At 38.5% G+C, this 24,619-nt stretch overlaps 1 protein-coding gene across 11 annotated transcripts in view; it reads right to left on the bottom strand.

Annotated features, from left to right (window-relative positions):
- The window catches only part of LOC113108412 (peripheral plasma membrane protein CASK), a 153,596-nt gene that overhangs the window by 73,652 nt on the left and 55,325 nt on the right, over nucleotides 1-24,619 (bottom strand). For all 11 annotated transcript variants that reach the window (XM_026271538.1, XM_026271542.1, XM_026271544.1 and 8 more), the window contains exon 2: nucleotides 2,697-2,809. In XM_026271538.1, the coding sequence (XP_026127323.1) occupies nucleotides 2,697-2,809 (113 nt within the window). The remainder of the gene's footprint in view (nucleotides 1-2,696; nucleotides 2,810-24,619) is intronic.

Here is a 24,619-nt window from a genome sequence, read left to right as displayed (position 1 = left end):
AAAGCAATTCAAAACACCTGCAAAGGTTTCTTGAGCCTTCAAAATGGTCTCTCAGTTTGGTTCACTAGGCTACACAATCATGGGGAATACTGCTGATCTGACAGTTGTCCAGAAGACTTCACAAGGAGCCACAAACATTCATTGTCAAAGAAGCTGCGGAGAACCGCAGCCTTATGAGGATTGTCAAGCGAAATCTATTCAAAAATTTAGTGAACTTCACAAGGAATGGACTGAGGCTGGAGTCAAGGCATCAAGAGCCACCACACACAGACGTGTCAAGGAATTTGTTGAACCACAGACAACATCAGAGGCGTCTTACCTGGGCTAAGGAGAAGAACTGGACTGTTGCCCAGTGGTCCAAAGTCATCTTTTCAGATGAGAGCAAGTTTTGCATTTCATTTAGAAACCAAGGTCATAGAGTCTGGAGGATAGCCCTCATAGCCCAAGTTGCTTGAATTTTAGTGTTAAGTTTCCACAGTCCATGATGATTTGGGGTGCAATGTATCTGCTGGTGTTGGTCCATTGTGTTTTTGAAAACCAAAGTCACTGCACCCATTTACCAAGAAATTTTGGAGCATTTCATGCTTCCTTCTGCTGACCAGCTTTTTGAAGATACTGATTTCATTTTCCAGCAGGATTTGGCACCTGCCCACACTGCCAAAAGCCCCAAAAGTTGGTTAAATGACCATGGTGTTGGTGTGCTTGACTGGCCAGCAAACTCACCAGACCGGAAGCCCATAGAAAATCTTCTATACCACCTCAGCAGTACAAAAATCTGATCACCTCCATGCCAAGCTGAATTGAGGCAGTTATTAAAGCAAAAGGAGCCCCAACCAAGTATTGAGTACATGTACAGTAAATGAACATACAGTACTTTCCAGAAAGCCAACGATTCATTAATTTTTTTTTTATTGGTCTTATGAAGTATTTTAATTTGTTGAGACAATTAAACAATTAAAAGACAATTAAAGGAACCAAAAACTTAAACTACTTCAGTCTGTGTGCACTGAATTTATTTAAAGGGGTCATCATATGATGCTGCTAAAAATAACATTATTTTGTGTATTTGGAGTAATAAAATGTGTTTAAGAGTGAACGAGACGCTGCGTCTAGGGGCCATATTTCTGGCATCCCTGCCGGCGCTTGCTTCATTCCTACAGGCAAAATGACTGTTTCACAGCACACACAGCTTCCTGGTCTCTGACGTCACCAGCCTATGACGTCTCGCCCATCCATTGGACTGATTACACACAAGATTCAGGGCCGGTCATGCTGAAGGGTGTTCCCCAAATCTTTCTCCGACACAGCATTTTGTTCCCTTGAGTAACCATGGTTACATACTTAACCTGAGACGTTTTGTTTAAATTATATTAATGTGTATTTGCTTAATGCTGATGGCAAACGAGAAAGTATTATAATGTTTGCCTTTCTATAACTAATAGGCCTAATATAAAAGCAATCGTTATAATACTTTCTGTATACATACATTTGTTTAACCATTCTGTCTGATTATTAGACAGACTTTGTTCCGTATTAGACAGAGCTGTTAAAGACGACGAAAAAAAGAGAGAGAGTGTGTGAGCACTGTGTGTGCTCAGGCACTGTCACACTCAGCGGCATCAAAATAAAAGTTCCGCCTCAAACACATCAGCCAAGCAGCAAAACCTATCGGCCGATATCGATATTAAAAAAAAAAAAACCCGGGAATGTTACTCCTGTTAACATATTGTTAAGCCTTGTCCGACTGAAGCAATGAGACAAAAACATTAACCAATTATAAACATATAGTCATGTTTTCTTTTGGAAGGCAAAAACAAAGTAGTTTCGATTTCTCAACGTCACACAGTGCAAAGTTGATGTATTTCATCAGTGACCAGCATGCATCAGCCCCAGGCATGACAAAGTGGATATCGTCCTCTTGTAGAAGGTCAAACAAAGTAGTTTAATTTTCACAGTGAAACACACAGTGTCTATACGACATGGCGACATTGGAAACAACAATTCTACAACGAGAATAAAAAGTACGCCGCCTTTTTTTGAGTGAACACCTGGGTGGCGTTATGCAAATCTTCCCACATACTGACGTAGATATGTGGGGCGTGTTAGAATGAGCCATTTCAGGGGGGCGTGGACGAGTCTCAACTTTTATAAAGAATATCTCTTTGGCTTTGAGACTTTAGTCTTTGCAACTTCACAGATCCACTTTATTCAAAGAGCTTGTAACACTCCGAAGACAAAAGGAACATTTGAAATCACATCATATGACTCCTTTAATACACGAGTTTCACAATTTGAGTTGAATTACTGAAATAAATCAACTTTTCCACGACATTCTAATTTATTGAGATGCACCTCTATGTAACAGCCAAGCAGCACTTCTATTTTCACATCAACAAAGCGATGCTAATTCCACAGAACATGTTGGACAGCAGTATTAGTCACTAAAACTGCAGATGATTAGGAGATGAGTTGGTGGTGAAGACATTCAGGATTTCCTCTCAGAAGGTCCTGATAAGAGAGTGGTTGATCAAATCATGACAAACCCCAACATCCTGTCTGGTTCATTTCCAGCTCTATGCAAATAATTGAGTGCTTAACGAGATAACACTGAGTATTCTGAGCTCTGGAAAGATCACAGCTGATGAATTATTCTCACAATCGTCACCTATGGAGGAAAAACAAGTGTTTTACTGTACCTTCTGTGCTCAGGCCAGGGCTGGAGGTGAATTGGGCCACATCCACAATCTTCACAGCAAACTGCTGCCCTGTATCCCGATTGATGCATCTTCGTACCACACTAAATGGCCCCCTGAAAAGAAAAGAAAAAACATGTAAATTAGATTCCGGCACATTCTGGGATAAAGATGGGCCATGTTGCAATTTAATTATAGTAAATGAGATGTACAAATCTTTAAATTGTTGAAATTAAATTATGATTTAATCTTTACACAGCCATAATTCTTAAAAAAAAAAAAAAAAAAAAACTGATATTTGTAGCAAGACCAAGTACCCACAATTAATTAATACAATTACGCCTCATATGGAAAAGCTTTTTTGGGGAAAGTGAGATTTTCCATTTCAACAACGTCATTAGAGCCACAAGCTGAGTGTCAGCGGCTGAAGTAAAAAACCTGGCCTCTTTCTAGGAATGAAGAAATGCTCACATCAGCAATGATAAGAATGTTCTGTGCGGACTGAGCGTTTGAGGAACAGCAGGGAGTAGAGGCTGGGGAGAGACTGGCTCTCTGTGAAGAACTGAGATCTGATTTCCCAAAGCCTTTAACACTTCTCAGCGTGAGCTCTGAGTGTTTCAGCAGGCCTGAAGAAAGATGGCAGCAGAGAGACCTGTTTGTGTTTGTCGTATCGGTAAAGATGATGTGCAGTCAGTTGATTAAAAAAAAAAAAACATTAAAGAGAGGAACATTTTAATTCTCATATTATGCAAATAAAATACAAATTAAAATAAATCAGACACAAATTAATAAAACTTCATCCAAATGTAAATATTCCTAGGATGTAGCTTCAAGCTTGACAGATCTGATCTATGAAATATGTATTTTTTTTTCTCTACAGTGAGTGAAAATGAGCTGGTGTAATATTTACATACTTTAAGCTCAGCATGGCCCCATTTTCAAACTTGACATTTATTCTCTAAATTACTGCTGCCGAGTTAATAAGAGTTTCTCACCCTCCTCTTCAGGTACACAAGTCACATTTTATTAGAGACGACCCAGTTCACTCTGACCCACAGATTTCCAGACATAAAAATAGACAGACTTTATGAAATATGTGTTGTCAGAACCTCTCTCTGTACAGTTCCCAGGTCAGTGCTCCGCAGAGAACACTTTCAAGCTGGCTGCTGTCTTCCTGTCATCCGAGTTCTCTGGCTGAACTGTTAATGAACTGCAGGTGCAGTGAACGTGTGGAGGACAGAGTTTAAGAGAGGAGTGTTTGGAGAGAGCAGCAGTGCTATAACTGAATGCTGAAAAAAGTCTTTACTGTCACTTTAGGTCAATTTAATGCATCCTTGCTGAATAAAACTATTCATTTCTTAAAAAAATATCTTGACCCCAAACTTTTGAACAGTAGTGTAAATATATATATTACATTAATCTACGCTGCCAGCACAGGACAGAAGGCAGTATTTTTCAGAGCCATTCAAATCATACACACAGTGTTAGCCAAGTACACAGATCAAGCCTCTCTCATTCACTCAAACTTACACATTTAAAAAAATCTAAAAAGCTCACAAACACAAGTCACGAGTAATTGAGTTATTAAGCCGAGCACTTTCTGAGATTTACTAAAGCAATAAGCCACAAAGTTAAAAGGTCTTGTCTGGCACATCACGCTGAATGGGTGCACCATCAGTCTTGTCACTCATTGCTTTTAAGAAACACCAGCAAGACCATCAATAACAGTAACGATAAAGGATTTATAACTATACATCTCAACCAAGTGATAGAGAATTAATCTCAATCAAAAACCAGCTCATTATAAAAACCCAAATTACATGAGATGTAGAAATCATCATTATGATGTAGCTAATCAGATCACAATGTGTTGTATGACCTTAACATTATAAAACAACGTTTTGAGGCGTTAACATGACCTTACATGATGTCATATTATTAAAAATAATTGTTTTATGACTGTGCATGTAAATGCACCCAATGTTTAAACAAAAAAAAATCTAATCTCATGTCCTTTCCTTTGCGACTTACACCAGTCTGCTGACCTTCAAGAAACAAGCAGACACTTCTTAATTAATAAAATATCTGCATTTCAAGCACAAGTCTATTCTGATTAAGCTATAAAGTTGCAATGCCGGCAAACTGGAGAAGAATGCAAATCGAAGAGATAGTTGGGAGCTTATTATTATCACTGTATCTTGCTAATACGGGTGCGAGAGGGGCTGTGTTTGCCCCAACACAAACTGCCGGAGCAGATGGCGTGAAGCGCAAAGCTGCTTACTGGCAGAGAGCCGAGGTGCAGCCACGCGAGGCTCAGAGCTGGACTCGGCCATGCTAAACTGCTGGAACTGGGGATAAATGACACTCAGAAGCGCCATAACATCTGAATGGGCTTTATCTACTCAATCGGTCATGGTCCTCATGTTGTTTTTGGCAATCACATACATGATGTTATGTATTAACACCAACCACAAATGCAAAAAATATCCAGACGCACTGAGCTGTTTATTCAAGGCATCAGACGGTATGCATTTATATGAATTGTCCTGAAGTCCTGAAGGAGTTGCGGTGGAGTCTGATGTCCACTGACAGGTTAAACCAACTGACTCTTCCTTTTGTGGGGGGGAAATAATGCTGACTGAGGAATATCTTGCTGGTCCAGTCTCTAAATTTCCTTTGCAACAAAGTTTCTAGAAGCTCTTCTTGACAGCCATAATAACTTATAAAGTAGGAAAAATAGTCAAAATAGTTGTCCAGTATAAAATCACATCTGTTTAAATGGATAAGTAACCACTGACAGCATGGGGTTTTAATAAAAGTGTGTTGTCTATGGCAGTATAAATGCATTTTTAAAAAAACAGGAGAAACAACTCCTGTGGTATAAACAAGGTAGAACAACTTCATACATCCAAAACTGACTGGGTTCAGTCAGTCTATCCATGAACAGGGGAACAAAAATGTGTACATACGATCTGTAGTTTTCACAAAAGACCTGGGCTATGTAATTCGGTGAACTTCTGCTGACAAATAAATGGAGACATCCTGATCATGTCTATTCATCACCTTTACTTATATAGCGACTTCTATGACAGCGTTTGTTTTCAAGCAGCTTTACAGTATTAAACAGAGAAGTAATGGAATCAGCAATGACAACAAATCTTTCTTCTGCTTAAAGCAGCTCAAATAAACACAATCTTGGTGCAGGTAACAAGTAATACACATTCCTTATTCACTTTATACTACAGATGTCACAACAACACAAAGCTGGTTGAAAATCATTACCACTTAATTAATTACCAAAATCTATTTTAAGGAGCTCCAAGAAAAAAACATTTATTTTCTTTACATCTTAGTATTTTTTGAATCCATATTATGTATGTCAATGGGATCTTTGGAAATTTTCACTATTCAAAGACACACTAAACTCACTATATTCAGTGGAAAGGAAAAATGCATTTGACAAAAACCAGTGCAGAGAGGAACCTGTGACGTGCCCTGCTGTGCTGATTTAACATAGCATTATGGGAGCCTTTGCAAATCGAAATGGTGCAGTAAGTGTGCATCGGCCATTCGCTCACAGCAGCTGCTAGATGACAAGCACAAGCAGCGACATGCTGTAGCACGCAGCAGGGATGCCATGTTTGGTGCCAGAAAGAAGCAGGCAGATTAGATAAGACCAGTGCAGACATGAGAACAGTGGGTACAGGTCACAGACACAGGATAAACAAGTCTGGGTAAACCACTTTACAGCATGTTGAGCAGGTGAATATTTCATTGAAGTGTCGTTCTGTGCAAGAGTGCTGAACGATCATAAATAATGATGGACAGAGGAGATGTCCTCTGCAGCAGAGCATGACAGGGGGAGATGTGCTGGCAGGCAGAAATATGAGCTGAGGAAGGAAAGTAGAGTCAAAACAGGAAAAGAAGCACAGAGAGAGATGTGACGCAGGAAGATGAGAAAAGAGAAGTACAGAAGAGGATATAGTGGAGGATGAGAGTATCGGTCAGACAGCGGGGAGGCTGGCAGGGGAAGAAGGCTGGTGTTTTGTGACATCTAGGATCTGTTACAGTGAGCAAGAGATGATGGCGTAGGTGTAGGGTTTCTCCTGTGGAAAATAACTCCTCAGACGGCATGTGTGCGTGGGTACCTGCAGCTCAGGCTTGCATGTCGGTCAAACATGGCCACACTGCACAGAGGATGTTCAGCATTGTACTTAAGAAAAAATAATATAATAATAATAACATATATAAGGTAAAGAAAAACGTACTGACAATATTTGCAATTGTGCAATCACTGCAATGACAATCGTGCAACATCATCTTCATTAAAAATCGACTTTTTCCCCTTCAGTTTGAATGGCCATGCCACTGCTGCCCAAGGCTACTCCTTGTCATTTCAAAAGCATCGAGTAAGAACAGCATGTGTTATACATTAGGTGTGTGTACATGAATTAGTGCATGTACTGTCTCGATATGAGTTACTAAGGTCAATGCATAAAACAAATGGACAAATGGAACGACCTCACTGCTGTAACAAACAATGTGGCAGTTTAATGAAGAATGTCAAATGCTTGCTTAGGTCTTGATTAATGTTCACAAAACCCACTCAAAACAAAAACCATAAACACCAAGCAAAGCCAACTCGTCTAGTGTTTCAAAGAAAGAAGTAAATATGGGAACTAGAGGTAGTAAAACAGAGAACAAGTGATAAGAGGAACTTGCATTCCAGAAAATAGTTTTTCTGTCAGGCATGGGAGTGTGTTCATCTAAACTGCTTAAAGGGGTCATATGATGCCACGCCCCCCTAAAATGGCTCATTCAAACACGCCCCCCCGCCCCCATGTCTATGTCACTGTGTGAAAATATTTGCGTGATGTCGCCCAAATGTTTAGTAACCGCAGTTAGTGTTAGGGATATGCTGTGTGAGCTGTGTGACCAAATACAAAAAATAATGATCTTTTAAAAAATCATCATATGACCCATTTACTAAAATAATAGTGGCATTAAGTGGATTTTAGGTAAATGTTGTAACAGTAGTTTTAATAATTCTAACAAACTGAGCATTACCAGAAAATTTTAGAATTACAACAATTAGTTGATAAATTGCATCAAATGTGCTTGAGTTTTTCAAAAACGTTCTCGTATGTGGCTTCAGAATACTGAATTTTAATATAAATAAAATGATTTACAATTATTTAATAACTGGATATGAAACAGATTTGTATTCAAAAGTGTCCAATGTCTTGTGCTTTTATTAATGAAACTCTGTCATAATTAACACAAGAACTCACTCACATAGACCCGCACTTTATGACAGAATTAGCTGATATTTAACCGTGAGTGATAAAGGGCTTGACTGATTGTGTTCACAGACGGAGCAGTAGAGATTTCATTAGAGTGTGATGTAAATCTAGATGATGAAGACGCTGACATCATTCCAACACTTGAGTTTCAACTGCTGTAGACTGAAAATCATCTTCTAAATCGCTTACCATCTAGGAAAGGCGAAGGAGGAGAAAAAATGGTGATTGAATAAAAACCCACTCGAACTGCTAATTCAAAAAGGAAATGTAACAAAAAGAAAAGGAAATCTGCATCTCAGAAGCTAATTTTACAAAGATCACAGCCACTGGAGCCACAATGGAGACCGGAAGATCAGTGGTAGCTGGATGCAGACGGTGTAAAGGAGGTCTTCAGAAAGAAGTGATACTGCTCGGCTCTCCAAAACACATTCAGGAAGCCTTGGAGGAGTGCAGCTGCACGATAGAGTAACCAGTGCACTGTACGCATCTGCTCTGTGAACAATAGCATTGGCCCAGGGTTTGTCAAAGTCAAAAAAAAATTAATTGACATGCAGAAAAACGTAACCAAGGTCCAAGGTCTTATATGCAATTATAATAAATAAATGTTAACAATCTGTTCACAACGCATGGTGTACTCAGATGGTTCACTCTCATACTGAACTGCTACAGTGTGTAAAAAAGAAAAGAAAAAGAAAGGGGATTGATATTCCAAGCCCTTAATGCTCAGCCGTAACACATCAGAATACAATGTCGTCAGTCTGGATACAAGCAGCTGAGGTCACCCACATGTGTGAGAAAGGCCTTTAGAGACAGGCATGCTGAGTTATAACAGGTGAGTTATGTGCATCATACAACCCTGCCAGTCCAGCTCCTCAGTCCAGAATCCCCATCCAGCCCAGGAATGTGATTTAAAGAACGTCCCTCCATGCACTTACAAAGGGAATTCATCACAAAAGGAGGTCAGTACTGTAAATGTCATGTGTTTTACAGCATGCTTGTCCATGGCCCAGTGAGTGGATATAATAGCTTTCAGTGAAGTGGAGAAATAAGAGGGCTGTGAGGGGAAACTCACATAAACTCACATACCACCCACACTCTTCCTGCAAAAAACACACAACGGAGAACTGAGGCGCTGTGGTGACTGCTTTTGCTGACTGCTCGATTTATGCTGCTGGTACAAAGAGTCAGAGACTGAGCAGCTCTGTTCCAAGTTACGGCTTGCCGCGCGAAAGATGGTGCTGACGCTGATACCGGTGTTTGAGCCACATTAAGCGTGGTTTTCTATGGGGAAGAAAACATTTATAATGCAATTCAGCTCATATGCATCATCTGCTAGTATGTATCCAGAATATATTTGTTATAATTTCTATAGAATATTATACTTTATTCTTATTTTCTTTTTATTCTTTTAATTCTATATTCTTCATTAAGCCATGTTTTCTATATGGAAGGGAAATGCTTCTGTTCTGCTGAGAATGTAAATGTTTTTTCACTCATTCTGATATTTTTCCACCACCATGTCCCATTAGATGCTCCGTATGAACCGAACCAAACCAACCAGCCGCAAAGTAAAAAACAACAGTACAAACCTGAGGCAAAAAGTTTTAGCAAATCAGACAAAAAGACAAAGGTACAAGACTTGTGTAAATGATCACATCATCAAATCAGACAAAAAGACAAAGGTACAAGACTTGTGTAAATGTCTTGAGCTTATCACACTTAATCTTGGATTGCCTTTCCATGAAATTATAAAATGTAACTTTGAAACAGCCATCAGAAACAAATCTACAGTACAGTATGATGCCTGAAAAGCAAGATCATGAAGGTAAAGCAGAATGAGTGTTTCTAGACCACTACCGCTTACAGCAGACATCTTTAATGCTTGGCAGCTGACGCCGGGAATGCAACAAGTCACATGCCTTAATTTCAAGTATGCACACACACACAAATTTAGACACTCTTCGAATAGTGGACAAAAGATTAGCTCATGTCCGTGGCAGTCAGAAGAACAATACAGGAAAGCTCCCTCAAAGGAAGAAAAAAAATCTAAAATCAAGAGTTACTTCAGAGAAGAGAGCAAACATTTGGGAAATGAAGCCTAAGTGAATTTCATTAGCATATTTTCAGCAGAATAAAGCAGCTCATTTCACTTCTCCTCCCCTCAGTCTCTTATCGCCAGACTGTTGAGCGCAGGCACTCACAGCACACACACACACACACACACACACAGATATCACATGCATCATGGGACAGGTGCTCCATTCAAACATGTGCATCAGCTCTTTACTCTCCTAATGGCATGAAAACAAACAGAAGAGCATTGAAAAACTGCACCACTCCAACAGTTGTTATAGTCAAAAGAAGGCCACCTACGGTACCACAGTTTGAGATAGATTACATGGTGTCAGATCAAAAGTCACTGGTACAAAGGATTGGTCTTATTTCTTGTCTTTCTGGACAAATGGAATTGATATTTACATGTTTACTGAATATGCACCAGTGTAAGACCACCACAGATTTGACAGTTCTCTCAACCTCCAAAAAAAATAAAATAAATAAAAATAACCTTAAAATAAACTGAATCTTAACCCCGGATATATTTAGCATAATGTTTGTTCAAATGTTGATTGCAGCTGTCACCCTTATCGAGATATTTGTTCTTAGACTAATGAGTATTGTTCTGAATGCATTAAATAAACAATTAAATAAATTACAGTTCAAAAGTTCAGAAGTCTCTTATGCCATGGCTGCATTTAATCAAAAACACAGTAAAACGGTTACATTTGAAAATACTTTTGCAATTTAAAATAATGGCTTCTATTTCGGAGGACGACAAATCTTGCAGTTCACCTAAATCTCTCTGCGAGTTTTAAGTGGGCAAAATGTGTTTGCAGGGGCTTTGTCAAGCATCCTGACCGGCTAAGCCATAAGCTTATGCAAAGACTTTAATAACCCACAGTCTGATTTAAAAATCAAACAATATACTGTTATGCAGTCTCAAAGAGATATTTTCTCAAGATAGGAGTTGCACGTTTTTTTTTTTTAAAGTTTAAAAAGTAAATATTAAAGATTTCTATAGAAATCTACAGAATCTATTCTCAACATTTAGCCTGACTGTGAACGATTCCTCCTCCAAGGTAAAGTGGCGTTTTCCTCGTCTATTTGTTCTGCTCTGTTCTGACGTCTCCCTTCATTGGTGGTTTAAGAAAAAACAATACGTTGGCAGCATCACAGGAAGAGGCAATTGTTCAAAGACGTGCTCGCCCCCGCTAACTTCCACTGCTGAGATTCGAGCAATAATAAACCGCCAAACCACATAGGTACAGAGCAATAACCAAACACCTGTTTAGTTCACAGTGTGGGGGAAGGCCTGCCCTGTCTGACAGTGCAACCTACAGATGGAGGGCAAGACCTGATCGCAGGTCAGACGAAGCTTTGTAAACTAAACTGTACTGCCTCAAGAGCATCTTGGTTTTCAGCAGAAAATCTAAAAACCTGTGAGGTGAGCAAAGTCAAAGTGATGTGAAATCAGAGTGACCAGTTTCTAAACTAGAGAAAGCCAAAGCAGAGGAGGAAGTCATGGTGTTTGAGCTCTAGAGCACAGGGAGACAGGGAGACGAGAGCAGGGGACAGCAGACAGACAGGCAGATGAATGCTCCGGGTGCTCCCCGGGGGTCCGTGGCAGAGCAGACAGCAACCTTAGCTTCCATTAGAGCTGCGTCACTCTAATCACCTTTCCTCCCAGACTGTGCTAATGATTTCCTGTCTGCACTGGCCAATACACACACATACAGTACAACTACACACACTGTAGAAGAATTTACCACAGCAAATAAATGAAGAGGATACATACAGTATGCTAGGATGGTGAACATTTTCAAACTTAATTTCCACAGACAACAAGAAGCGGAAGGGCACTAGAAGAAATGCTCAGTTTGTATTGAATGTTCCCAGCCATGAAAAAATAAAGCTAGTTTCAAAATTACTGGCATATCTGCATACAATTTAGATAAAAATATAACCACCGTGTTGCAAATGAATATGATCAAACACACAGTTGATTTTTTTTTTTTTTGCATCTCTAAAGAATTTTTTTTTAAAACATGTAGGGCTGGGATAAACAATTATTTTTTAAACGATTAATCTAGCGATTCATTTTTTCAGACCAATTCGGTTTCGATTATCTCCCCATTAATTGACTACTAACAATTTATACATGTTGATTTACATATCTGAATGAAAAAAACATGAATTCCTTAACATTGCAATATATGTTTATTGCTCTTAAAATTACAAAATAAAAGACTGACTAAGAATGCATTACTTTGTATAGAGATTTAAGCTTTATGCGAATACAGAGAGTGCTTTTCCAAAAAAATAAATAAATACAAATTAACAGTGGGAGCCAGCAGCCTGTCATGGAGAAAAAAAAAATCTCTGAATGCTCCACGTGAAACTTTGGCGTTCCGCCCTTTTTCTGTCGTGTCTAATGATTTTGGTTAATATGCACGAGAGAGGGAGAGAGAGAGAGAGAGAGAGAGAGCAAGACCGTGCTCGTGTTGTTTGATAGACCTTTTTCTATCATGTTTAATGATTTTGATTATGCATAAGGGAGAGAGAGAGCAAGAAGCGCTTGTGTTGTTTGAAGACTGTGAGTGCGCGCGCAGCTGTGGCTCTCTCTCGTATGCGACGATCACTCACCGATCAAATAAGGCTTTGACAACCGCCCAAAAAAAAAAAAGATCAATGCAGAAAAACAGGTCAACGAATTGATACGCATATTTTGCGTCGACGTATTTTTTGCCTTGACGTCATCGATGACCTCACCGCGTTGTCCCAGCCCTAAAAACATGCTATAAATATATAAAGCATAATGTGTGTAACACACACTTCTCATCAAGTCATACTGTTACATCTCAACAAGGGCATTGTAAAAAAGGATAGATGTCTTCACAGTGGTTTTATATCTCCAGAAAGTTTATGTTTTTCCAGTCATGGGTGTGTCAGGCACAATCTGAATGAATGAAAAGTTGCACTATTTTATTAATAAATTATCTGGAACTGTAATTTGTGTGTGCATTCATTCTTTTCATTTATTGATTTTTTTTGTCCTACACATGAACCCAATTTGGGTTTTGGATGTGAACACTTGAGTATATATATATTTTTTCTTTGCATTCAAAAACAATTATCCATCAGTCCTGATCCACATAAGCTCAAAACCAACATGTGCATACGGCTCTATATGTGATGATGTTGTCTCTCTCTTTTTCCTCTGCTTCCTGGTCCTCCAGCTCTTTATAGAGCAGGTACCTGTGCCAGCTGGCCACACCGCCCTGTTGGCCACAGCTGCCACAGCTAATCAGAAAGCACTGCTGCCAGGGCAAAGCTTGATGGAGCAGGTGTGGAGAGATCTGTTGTCCTTGTGGCTAGGAGACCCGGGCTGCCCAATGCAATGCCTGCTGTGCCTCTCTCCGCAGTGGCCATAGCACATAAGATCATTACAGCCTCCAGCTGGCATCAACAACCTCAGTGGCAGGGTGTAGATTAAACACTGACGCCCAACTGGTATGGACTGGTTCAACAATACAAATCAGTAAAGCAAATGGAGAAAAGCTGTGGATTAGGTTTAAAGGTGTTCTGAAGTGAGCTCTCCCAAGAAGACAAAAAATATATATCTATATAAATCTTTTGAGTGAATATAATCTACATGAGAAAGAATGAAACTAACGTCTTCTATTTGCCCTTTTACATAGAGGAAGTGTCATGGCAGGCGCTGTGGGTGATGAGCAGTAAGTCTGTCCAGGTTTCTGTGCCAGCGTGACAGATTTAAAGGGAACAGGAATCGGGAGAAAGAGATAAAGAGAGAGAGCCCACTCCACTGACAATCAGAGACAGGTAATCTGTCTCAACCCTTTCAATGTAATCAGACTCAAACGTTCAATTCTCGATCTCCTGCGGCACTTAGCAAGAGAAACCGAGTATTGGATTAAAAAAGACATCATGATACTGAGGAACTAGCAGAATTCTCACTCAATTCAGGGTTTAAAAAAAGTCTAAAAGCTTCTGAAGAACATTATATACCACCATAATCAAAATAATATACTTTACACTAGAGGTGTCGCAATATACCAGTACAATGACCATGAATGAAATGACTGACTCTATGATAATATCGTAAATCATACATCACCAGTAATTATGCAGTGTGTAGCTCCTATTGCCACACAAAAGATGAGTGAGTTTTTTTTTTATTCTGCAAGAAGGATGGAGTGTCAAACACTTCAGTCTGTAAAGTCCTGATCAATAGTGAGGTTTTTTTAACATTACATTTACATTTAGTCATTTAGCAGAAAATTTTATGCAAAGCAACTTACAAGTGAGGACAATGGAAGCAATTAAATAAAATAAAAAAGAGCAATGATATTCAAGGGATATGACAAGTCTCAGTTAGCTTAACGCTGTACACATAGCAAGGTTTTAAAAAATTATTATTATATAATAAAAAAAAAACAGATAGAATATAGCAAGCTAGTGTTAGAGGCCTTATTTTTTTTTGTTAATTGTATAATAAATAAATAGAAAACAAATATTAAACTTTACTTTTTTTTATTGTGACCTTATTCATGTCAAAAAGCAACAAAAAAAACTGTAGTTGTTTTTTGTAGGATTATAATTGTGTTACAGTAAAATGAATAAGATCACAAACTAGCCTGTACCAACCTGATGGTAAAGTCGTTAGACTTTACAGCTTCATTAACCCAGGACTATTAGAGGTCACGGCTGGGTGAGAACCAAAGGCTGGAAGTGCTTCAGCTCACCGGGAGGCTGATTGACCACTCGATGACATCTAATCACACTTCAAACTCTCATGCCTTGTTACTAAGAGAGAAAATTACAACTTATTACTCTTAATACTGCACTGTGGCCACGCCAGTTCTTTATTCCTATACAATACTTCATCAGTTATCCAACTGCCTCTTTTACATCAGGGCATGAGGTCAGGCAAGTTTGTGTTTCTGTATTTTTGCAGTGTAAATGTAGAAGAACAGAAGCATAAAAAATACAATCACACAGAATCTAAAAAGTAAAAATAAAGAATAAGTATATGCCGTCCAAATATAACAAATAGCATATATGCATGTGTGTGTGTGACCTGCATGGCCATGACACAACCACGCAGTCTGTATTACCTCATAAAGCCTCCCCCAAAGAATATTTATGAGACACAGGGCTCCATTTCAAGCCTTGCCATCCGTCTGCTCACTGCCCTGCTGACACCCTAATCACATTTCCAGGCCTCTACCACCTTACCACTCTTCACTGCAAACCTGTTTCCTTTCTTCTTTGGAAGAAGGCCAGAGGAACAGCGTTCCATCCTGTGCGGAGGCCTGCGCTTCAAACACACTCAGTGTGTGTTTTTGGTTCGCTTATAGGCACAAGCTAGAGGTTTGACTCAGCACTTTTACCGCACACGTTCACCGTTTTTACTGCTATCCTGTATTAATCTGTAACCTTACAAATCCCATTACATCTGTCTTCCTGTTGTACGCAAGTGTGTGTGTGTGTGTGTGTGCGTGTGCGTGTGAATGACACTGGCTGCTTCCCAAAATCTAGTAAACTGTCGACCTTTTTGATGCAATCACAGGTTTATAAAAAAAAAAGCTGTCTAGATCAGAAGCTCACTAGGTTTTGAAATGTAGCTGACACTGTCCGATCTTCTAGAGAGCTAAAATTAGGAAGGCACCGATCAAATCAGTGATGCAGTAAGTGTGACGGCTACAAGAGAGTCATGATGCCCCTCCGGTCATTCTCTGCTCCCAGAAGACTTATGAACAATATTCCTCGATGTGTATTCATGATAGACCTAGATTATACTCCACTGGATTTATAACAAGACACTTTCTCTACAAGGAATGTATTTGTCTCATTCTATGGTCCTGTCTGGTTAGAGGGTAACACATACCTGTTGAAGCAAAACAGTATATTTTAAACTACATATAGTAGAAATTTCTATTACAGTTACACTAACAGTAAAGATTTTAAAATGTATTTATTATTAATACAGTAATGGCAAGAAATATTAATACATCTTAAAACCAAAATGTTTTGTAGTTTAATAACTTTTAAAATGTAACAGATGCCAAAGCTGAATTTCCAGCTTCATTTCTCCAGTCTTCAGTGGCTCGTTATCATTAAGAAATAATTCTAAGATGCTGATTTGGTGCTCAAGAAACATTTTTATTATTATCAAGGTTGAAAACAGCCATGCTGCCTAGTATTTCTGAGGAAACGGTGATACTTTTCCAGGAATCCATTTACAGCATTACTGTACATTTTGATCAAATGAATGTGTTCTTGCTGAATAAATGTATTTTTATTCTATTTTTATTCAGAAGAAAAACTGAATGTAATAAATATTTTTAGATATTATATATATCCTTTTATTCAGTTGTCAAATATTAAGTATATAAAATACTTGTGTATGTGTGCAACACACATCAGGGGGGCGAAAAAAGAAAACATTCCAAACACATGTCTGATATGATTCCCACATGACTGATGGCAGAGCAATCTGAAGGTCTAAAGAGGCACACAGTGCCATATCAAACACTCTTTAGGCAGAGTGAAATACAAGCAAATGTTGACAGAGTGACATGGCTTAGGTCGAAAAGCCATGCATGAACTCCCTGCTGACAACACTGATCGACTATCTGTGACCTATTGATTTAATTGTGCCCTAACTTTGCCAAGCAGGGTGTCCCGAGGCACTTCATCACCGTACACAAAGAGCTTGACAGCATGCTAACATCCTCCGAACATTATGAACTGAAATGCAAATGTAGAAAAGGCCAATTGTGACAAAGTCTCATTCACTAACATCTATTCAACCTCAGTGGTGTTCCAGTGTGTATCATTAAGGCCCCACTGTAATGACCTCTACCACAGTGTCACTTTAATGTGTGTCTCAACCAGTACTTGAATTCACAAAGAAATGCTAGTAGAAAATGTTTTTTAATGCTTTCAAAATGCATTTGAAATTACTAATTTGCTAGTTTACTTCCATAGCATCTTCCCACCAGCAACTGTTGAATTTCCTTCCAAATATCTTCAACCAAAGAAGGTTTGGAAGATCTTGAGAGTGACTAAATGACAACAAAATGTTCATTTTTGAGTGAAGAAATTTGCCTCTCTGAACCCTTGTCCTCACAAAGGGCCCCCTAAAACATTGGCACTGTGCATTAGTGAGCCACACGGGGCCCTGGGAGGGTAAGTGTACACACAAATCCTCCACAAGGGTCTTCTGAATTCCAGTCAGCCACTGAGACATGAAAAGCTGGCTGGCGCATATTCTATAATTATTCAATTAAGCAAAAAGAATTAATCCCTATGTGTTTGAAACTCACTGTTTTTGCAAATGGCTGTCGCCACGCATCGGATCAAGCAGTGCTGGCGGCAGAAGAGCCTTGTTATTTCCTGTGGTTCTGCTCTGTGCATGGCTGGGCATCAATGACCTGAGCAAACAGCATTAGTGTAGCAGAGAATACTGCACTCAGACACAGGAAACATCCCTTCAAGACAAACATATTCCACTCCGCACATTAATCCTCTAAAAAGCACGGGAAAAAATATAGACTTAAGATGGTTCTTGTGTTTTTGCATTGCCAAAGTTTTAATTACATGTTTCTGCAAAGCAAATGGCATGCAATGTCATTATGAATGAACCAAAATGTTCTTTAGAAAAGTGGCACTTGAGCACACAAAACAAACAGCCATAATGCTAAGGTCTTATGGGCGGTTGTCAGGGCATTTTCTGAGCGGTTGCTTAATAGAAACAATCCCAAACTAAATCTTAATTATATTGTGATCTTTAGTTTTTTATGATAAAATGCATTTATAACAATGTTTGTGTTCATACAATGGAAGCCAAAGGGGTCTAAAAAACAGCAGACAGACAGTTGTTGGCCAAAAGCAAGCTGTCATTGGGAGTATTTGTTCAGGTTTTGTGGTGTTCCATGTTGCCGGCACTATAGTTGGACCGCATCACCTACTTTTTGAAACATGTTGAATCGCCATTGGGCAGTCGGTGAGATGGATCACTCTGATTGGCTGTTCAACTTAGTGAACCAGCACAAGAAGAAAAACGAAAGTGATGAAAGCAAGCAAATGTCACTGTCAAGAGTGCACACAGAGGCTAATTATACATCTCCATCTTACCTGAACATTCCAATATGTGTATATTTTCTTAATGACATGGTATGACTTCTGAAATGAAGAACATGATCACTATGATTCATATTCAAGCAAATGAACATTGCATTGTTTGTATATCCACAGTCCTATTTCTGGATCTCTTTTTGAAGGACGAATAGAGACTTCTGTCATTTCTTTTGGTAACTATTTCCTCACAGGTGAAAAACAAATGTTTGCTAGTTGGCCGTTCGCTGTAGTCCTCACAGTGTAAACAAGGCCACATTTTTAGCACAGACAGAGCAAAGAAAGGAGAAAACAGTCTGCTTTCAGTGCTGCAAGTTCTTTGGTTTGTCACAGGCTTAAAATTGGACCCCATTGATTTTTATTGTATGTGCTACAGAAACACAAAGAGACATCTTCTTGAGTTCCACTGATGAAAATGAATTTTCAATCCCTTTAAGCAACAGCAAAAACAATTGTTTTAAAAAGAAAATGTAAGTGTATTTTATCTGTTATGTATTCATCTGAAACATGAAATCCCAAAGCTTGAAAACCCTGCGTAAGCCGGCCTAATTAACCAGAGCAGGGTGGGGAGGTCAAAGTCTGTTTACAGCACCGGCCCAGAGGCTTGTCTGTGAGAACTGTCGCGCACACACACACGACTTCTCATTAGAATTACAAAGTAATCTCTGCCAGGCGGGTTAGGAGAGCCTTCAGATCAATTGTCAATGAAATATTTATTTGGCTTCTTCAAGTCACCAAAGGCGGGTTAACAGCTAAGTGAAAATTTGCCAAAAAAAAAATTGGTGCATTGCATGATGTATCATTTGACATGATGGCATAAAATACAAGTTGGATAAGGTGTGAGAGTTAATAAACACAGATGATACATTTTCATGGCCAGACCGTGATGTCGTCATTTGAATTTGTGCTGACTCACTGGTTAACCTCCTTAGCATCCATGCTAACTGTCCAGCAGCATTAAATTAATTAACGTTCCCTAGAAAAAACTAACTTCATTTTTGCTATCCCTTTAAAGTGCTATTGCATAAAGAATCTGGCAGTGGAATGAGTTTGTGTTGAATGTGTCGTATCTCAGAAGTGAGAGACCAATCCAAATCGTGACTTTCCTCATGAGTAGACCCAGATGGAATCTTTTTTGCATTTTCTGAGCTGATTTAGAGAGAAAAATCTGCATAATTCTGTGGAATGGATTTAGAAATATTGCAAAATGTGCCAAACGGTGTTCAGAGTCTTAATGGTAGCTGAAAGCATATCATTAAATTAGTCAAAATATTTCATTCACAAACATACACGGAACTGGGGATCTGTACAATTGAATGAATAACAGTAGTTTAGTTGAGCACAGTGCTGTTAGCACAGATGCTCTGAGAGGAACTCATGAGGAACAGGAGGTGAGACAACTGCAGGCACCTTTCTTTCTTTTGTGCTCTCCTCCTTTTCTTAGACAAGCATCCAGAGCACCTCTCTCCGATAAAGCCTTCAAGGTCTGCTCAAAAAGACATAACACTCAACCGAAAGACAAGAGGCTATTCCATTTAATGGAAGTCAATGAAGGAAATGCTTCAGTAAACTGTGCTTCAGTTAACCAGTCCAGAAACAGCTCATGTCTTCATAAACTGACTGCTCAGCTGCTAATCTTCTATGTATATTTACCATGATAAAACCCTTTTGGAGAAAGCTATATTTGGACTTTGTCTCAACTAGTTCACTTGTAAGGGAAATGTGAAACTCTAAAAGCACCTCAATGACCGATATAAATTATATAAATGATAAATAAGGTCTAACATATATATGCCTATAATCTATTAATCTGTCTAATAATGTCTAAAATAATAATTACGTCTACTAAGCTTTAATGTATGAAATATAACATTAACAGACTATCCAAATTTTTATAAAACAATAGGCCTATACCTCTAGAAGCACGGATGTGTGTCACTTTAAAGGAATGGTTCACCACAAAAAAAACTGAATTGTCATAATTTACCCAGGTTTTTCTAAACCTACATAAAGTTCTTTCTTCTGTTGAACACAAAAGGAGATCATTTAAAGAATGAGGGTAACTAAACAGCTTCTGGCCCTCAGTAACTTCAGAGTAAAATCAAGAGTCACTGGGAACCAGAAACCTTTTGGTTACCCACATTCTTCAAAGTATCTTCTTTTATGTTTAACAGAAGAAAGAAATTATTACAGGTTTGTAACAAAAATGCAATCACATGCAAATGACACTTCTTATGAAGCCGATATCATTAGAATTGCGATAAGTATTATAAACAGTGCAAAATACGTATTTGTTGATTCAACTATGTGTTGGCCTTTGTAAAATAAGGAGCATATCGCATAATTTTACTTTTAAAGGGGGTCATAAGATGTGATTTAAAATATATATATATCTTTGGAGTGTTAGAAGCTCTTGGTGCATAAAGAAGATCTGTAAAGTTGCAAAGACTAAAGTATCAAAACCAAAGAGATATTCTTTATAAAAGTTAAGACTTGACCACGCCCCACTAAAACGGCTCATTTAAACACGCCCCCATGTCTACGTCACTGTGTGGGAAGATTTTCAAAACGCCGGCAAAATGTTCACGCAAAGAAAGAAGGCATGCCTTTTATTCTCGCTGTTGCCGCCGGCGCCATTTAGTGGAGAAGCTGTGCGTTTCATTGTGAAAGTGAAACTACTTTCTTTGTTCTTCCAAAAGAGCACCATATCCGCTTCGTCATGCCTACAGCTGAACCATGCTAGTTGCTGAGGAAATATATCAACTTCGTGCTGTGGATCGCCGAATCGGCTTTCACTGTGGACAAAGTGGATTCCATCCCGGGGTCGTCGCATGTGGTTCGCCGAACCCGCCACCCGTTTCTTGTTATAGTCGCTGGCTGCCGCTCACTCAAGCATTTTCAAGCCGTTTCTTACTCAAGCTGCTGGCCATTTCTTACTCTTTTCAGCACACGTTACACAGAGCTGTCTGTTCATTTAATTTATTTTGATAATTTAGGCCATTTAAAGCAGCACTTAAGCATTTGGGTTCTGCTCCATTGCAGATACATTTTACCATTTGGATGTAAAAAAGCGATTCCCCTATTCATAAATTAAATCTCTTTAAAATCAAGATTGTAAAAGTTCCCAATGTCCACTCCTGGTCACCATTTTATAACTTACACCTGTTATCAAAGAAAATGTATAGAACTGCAGCTCAAACTTAGACATAAACAAAAACAAAACTGTACATCAAAACAATTTATATATAAAAAAATTATAATATATATATATATATAAGGGATATATATATATATATAAGGGATGTCAACGATTAATCGATGATCGATTAATTGTCGATAAGAGATGCAATCGATTAAGGCTATCAATGGTCGGTTAACCGATTCAATGTTGGGCTGCGTGCGGCTCATGCGCACTCAACACGTGCGAGCGGCTGTGAGTGACGGTGACGATATATAAAAGCATCATCATTCATTCACAATGTACAAATTAAGCTTTTAATGTGATTTAAACTTTAAAGTACATTAAAATAGAAACAACATAAAAGTTCTTCAACATTAAATGCAATAGAAATGTAGTTACTAATCATTTCATCAGATAACTGTTTTATATTGTGCGCTTTGCAGGGCTGCGGGACACAGTGACAGGACAGGTAGTCTATTCATTCCTACGAATTATTAATGTGGCAATTGTCCATGTTTCATTAATTTTGTTCCCTAAATAACCCATGATTTAAGTGAAATAAGGGAACAAATTAATAAATCGAACGAATTCTTAATTCATGAAATCTTTAATTTCCCTTCCCATGTTTACCACAGTAAGAGATGCGAAAACAGTTATTAAAAGCGAAAGATAATAAAATAAACCTGGGAAATTAGAGGGTTAGACTATGAAGATTTAGGAAAAGAAACAATGCCTAAATATACTGAATTTGTGGAAATTCGTGACCAACCGGCAAACCAGAACAAAGCCGCGTAAATGAAGACTATGGGGTCCAAAAGCATGGTCGCGATCTAACATTTTCCAGTTAACCTATTATTCCTCTAATAAACAAAGCTTTTATACCACACTTGTCATAATCAGATCTTATCATTTCTAAATAAATAATTGCTGGATTCAAAACAGCGATTAATAGGCGCTGTGACCGACACATTCCTGGAGCATTCACTGCTGTCACTAAACGGTGACGCCGAGCATCGTTCACATGTTTCTGCATGGGCCTGACTAGGGCACAGGTTCTAAGCCCTGGGACAAAATGGGATGCTTTAAGGAAAATTTATAGCCTACTAAGTAATAGGCCCAACATAAAAATAACAATTTGTTTTCATGTTTTTTTTTTTTTTTTTTTTAAATAGGCTATGCGAAATATATCCGACTTAAATAGGCTAATTAAGATTAACGGATTTAAAACAGAAGTGTGGGCGCTCCATAAGTTCACAAAAAAAAAAAAGATGACAACGCATTCTGTTTGTTTGCTTTATTTTACAAGAGCACAAATCTTCTGTTTTTATTGTGAGTGTGCACAAATGAAAGTAAACACTTTTGCGGAAAATATATATTTTTTCAGCTGTTTCGATCGCCCCGGAGCCTGCTGCACACGTATATTCTAGCGATTCAAACTTACATCGCAGTCTGTTCATTATCAAAATAAAATGTCAACTAAACATTAAAAGGTTACACTGGTCAGTTTAAATAGACCGTAGTATACCGGTCCACTCTGCTGTTATGCGAAGGACGTTTTTGCTCAGAGGATCATCTTTTCCGTCTATATGCGAATGCGTGTTAAGTACAAGCCTAGTTTACATTATAAATAACAGTTTAACATTCAAATACATTGCGAATATGGAAACATTTCGATTTGTGCCGAATGAGACATGAGCAATAACCTCCAAATAAATCTAGCCAAAGCCGCGCTCGCTCATCCTCGTCTGCACGCATGCACTGTCACGATCTAATGCGCTCTATGCCGGATTTTTAAAAATCTGACATTTTCTAGGACAGAATCCAGCAGGATCAAATAATGTGAGCAACTGTGTTTTGGTGCAGCAGCGCCGATGTAGTTCACTTAATGTGCAGCGCAGTCACACGCGCTCCACATTTCTGATAATTTTATACAATAATGGTAGTTGAAAACATTGCAATTGTGCTTTAAAATACAACAACGAGCACCACAAAACCATTTAAAGAGGCGCGTTCAGCGTTCTCCGTGCGGGATTGGAAACTGTCAACAAAGTAAAATAACCTCAAAAGTATGGCGCGCTCTCTTCATTTTATCAAATGATCATAATCGCATCTATTCATTTTATAATCCTGCTACTAGTATTTTATTCAGACTAGGGATGTCAACGATTAATCGATGATCGATTAATTGGCGATAAGAGATGCAATCGATTAAGGCTGTCGATGGTCGGTTAACCGATTCAATGTTGGGCTGCGTGCGGCTCATGCGCACTCAACACGTGCGAGCGGCTGTGAGTGACGGTGACGATATATAAAAGCATCATCATTCATTCACAATGTACAAATTAAGCTTTTAATGTGATTTAAACTTTAAATTAAATTAAAATAGAAACAACATAAAAGTTATTCAACATTAAATGCAATAGAAATGTAGTTACTAATCATTTCATCAGATAACTGTTTTATATCGTGCGCTTTGCAGGGCTGCGGGACACAGTGACAGGACAGGTAGTCTATTCATTCCTACAACTTGTTAATTCATTCCTACGAATTATTAATGTGGCAATTGTCCATGTTTCATTAATTTTGTTACCTAAATAACCCATGATTTAAGTGAAATAAGGGAACAAATTAATAAATCGAACGACTTCTTAATTCATGAAATCTTTAATTTCCCTTCCCATGTTTACCACAGTAAGAGATGCGAAAACAGTTATTAAAAGCGAAAGATAATAAAATAAACCTGGGAAATTAGGGGGTTAGACTATGAATATTTAGGAAAAGAAACAATGCTTAAATATACTGAATTTGTGGAAATTCGTGACCAACCGGCAAACCAGAACAAAGCCGCGTAAATGAAGACTATGGGGTCCAAAAGCATGGTTGCGCTCTAACATTTTCCAGTTAACCTATTATTCCTCTAATAAACAAACCTTTTATACCACACTTGTCATAATCAGATCTTATCATTTCTAAATAAATAATTGCTGGATTCAAAACAGCGATTAATAGGCGCTGTGACCGACACATTCCTGGAGCATTCACTGCTGTCACTAAACGGTGACGCCGAGCATCGTTCACATGTTTCTGCATGGACCTGACTAGGGCACAGGTTCTAAGCCCTGGGACAAAATGGGATGCTTTAAGGAAAATTTATAGCCTACTAAGTAATAGGCCCAACATAAAAATAACAATTTGTTTTCATGTTTTTTTTTTTTTTTTTTTAA

This window comes from Carassius auratus, chromosome 9 (genome assembly GCF_003368295.1).
Source record: "Carassius auratus strain Wakin chromosome 9, ASM336829v1, whole genome shotgun sequence".
NCBI classification, from domain to species: domain Eukaryota; kingdom Metazoa; phylum Chordata; class Actinopteri; order Cypriniformes; family Cyprinidae; genus Carassius; species Carassius auratus.
The sequence above is the reverse complement of the archived record's forward strand: the minus strand, read 5'-3'. Positions and strand labels throughout refer to the sequence as shown.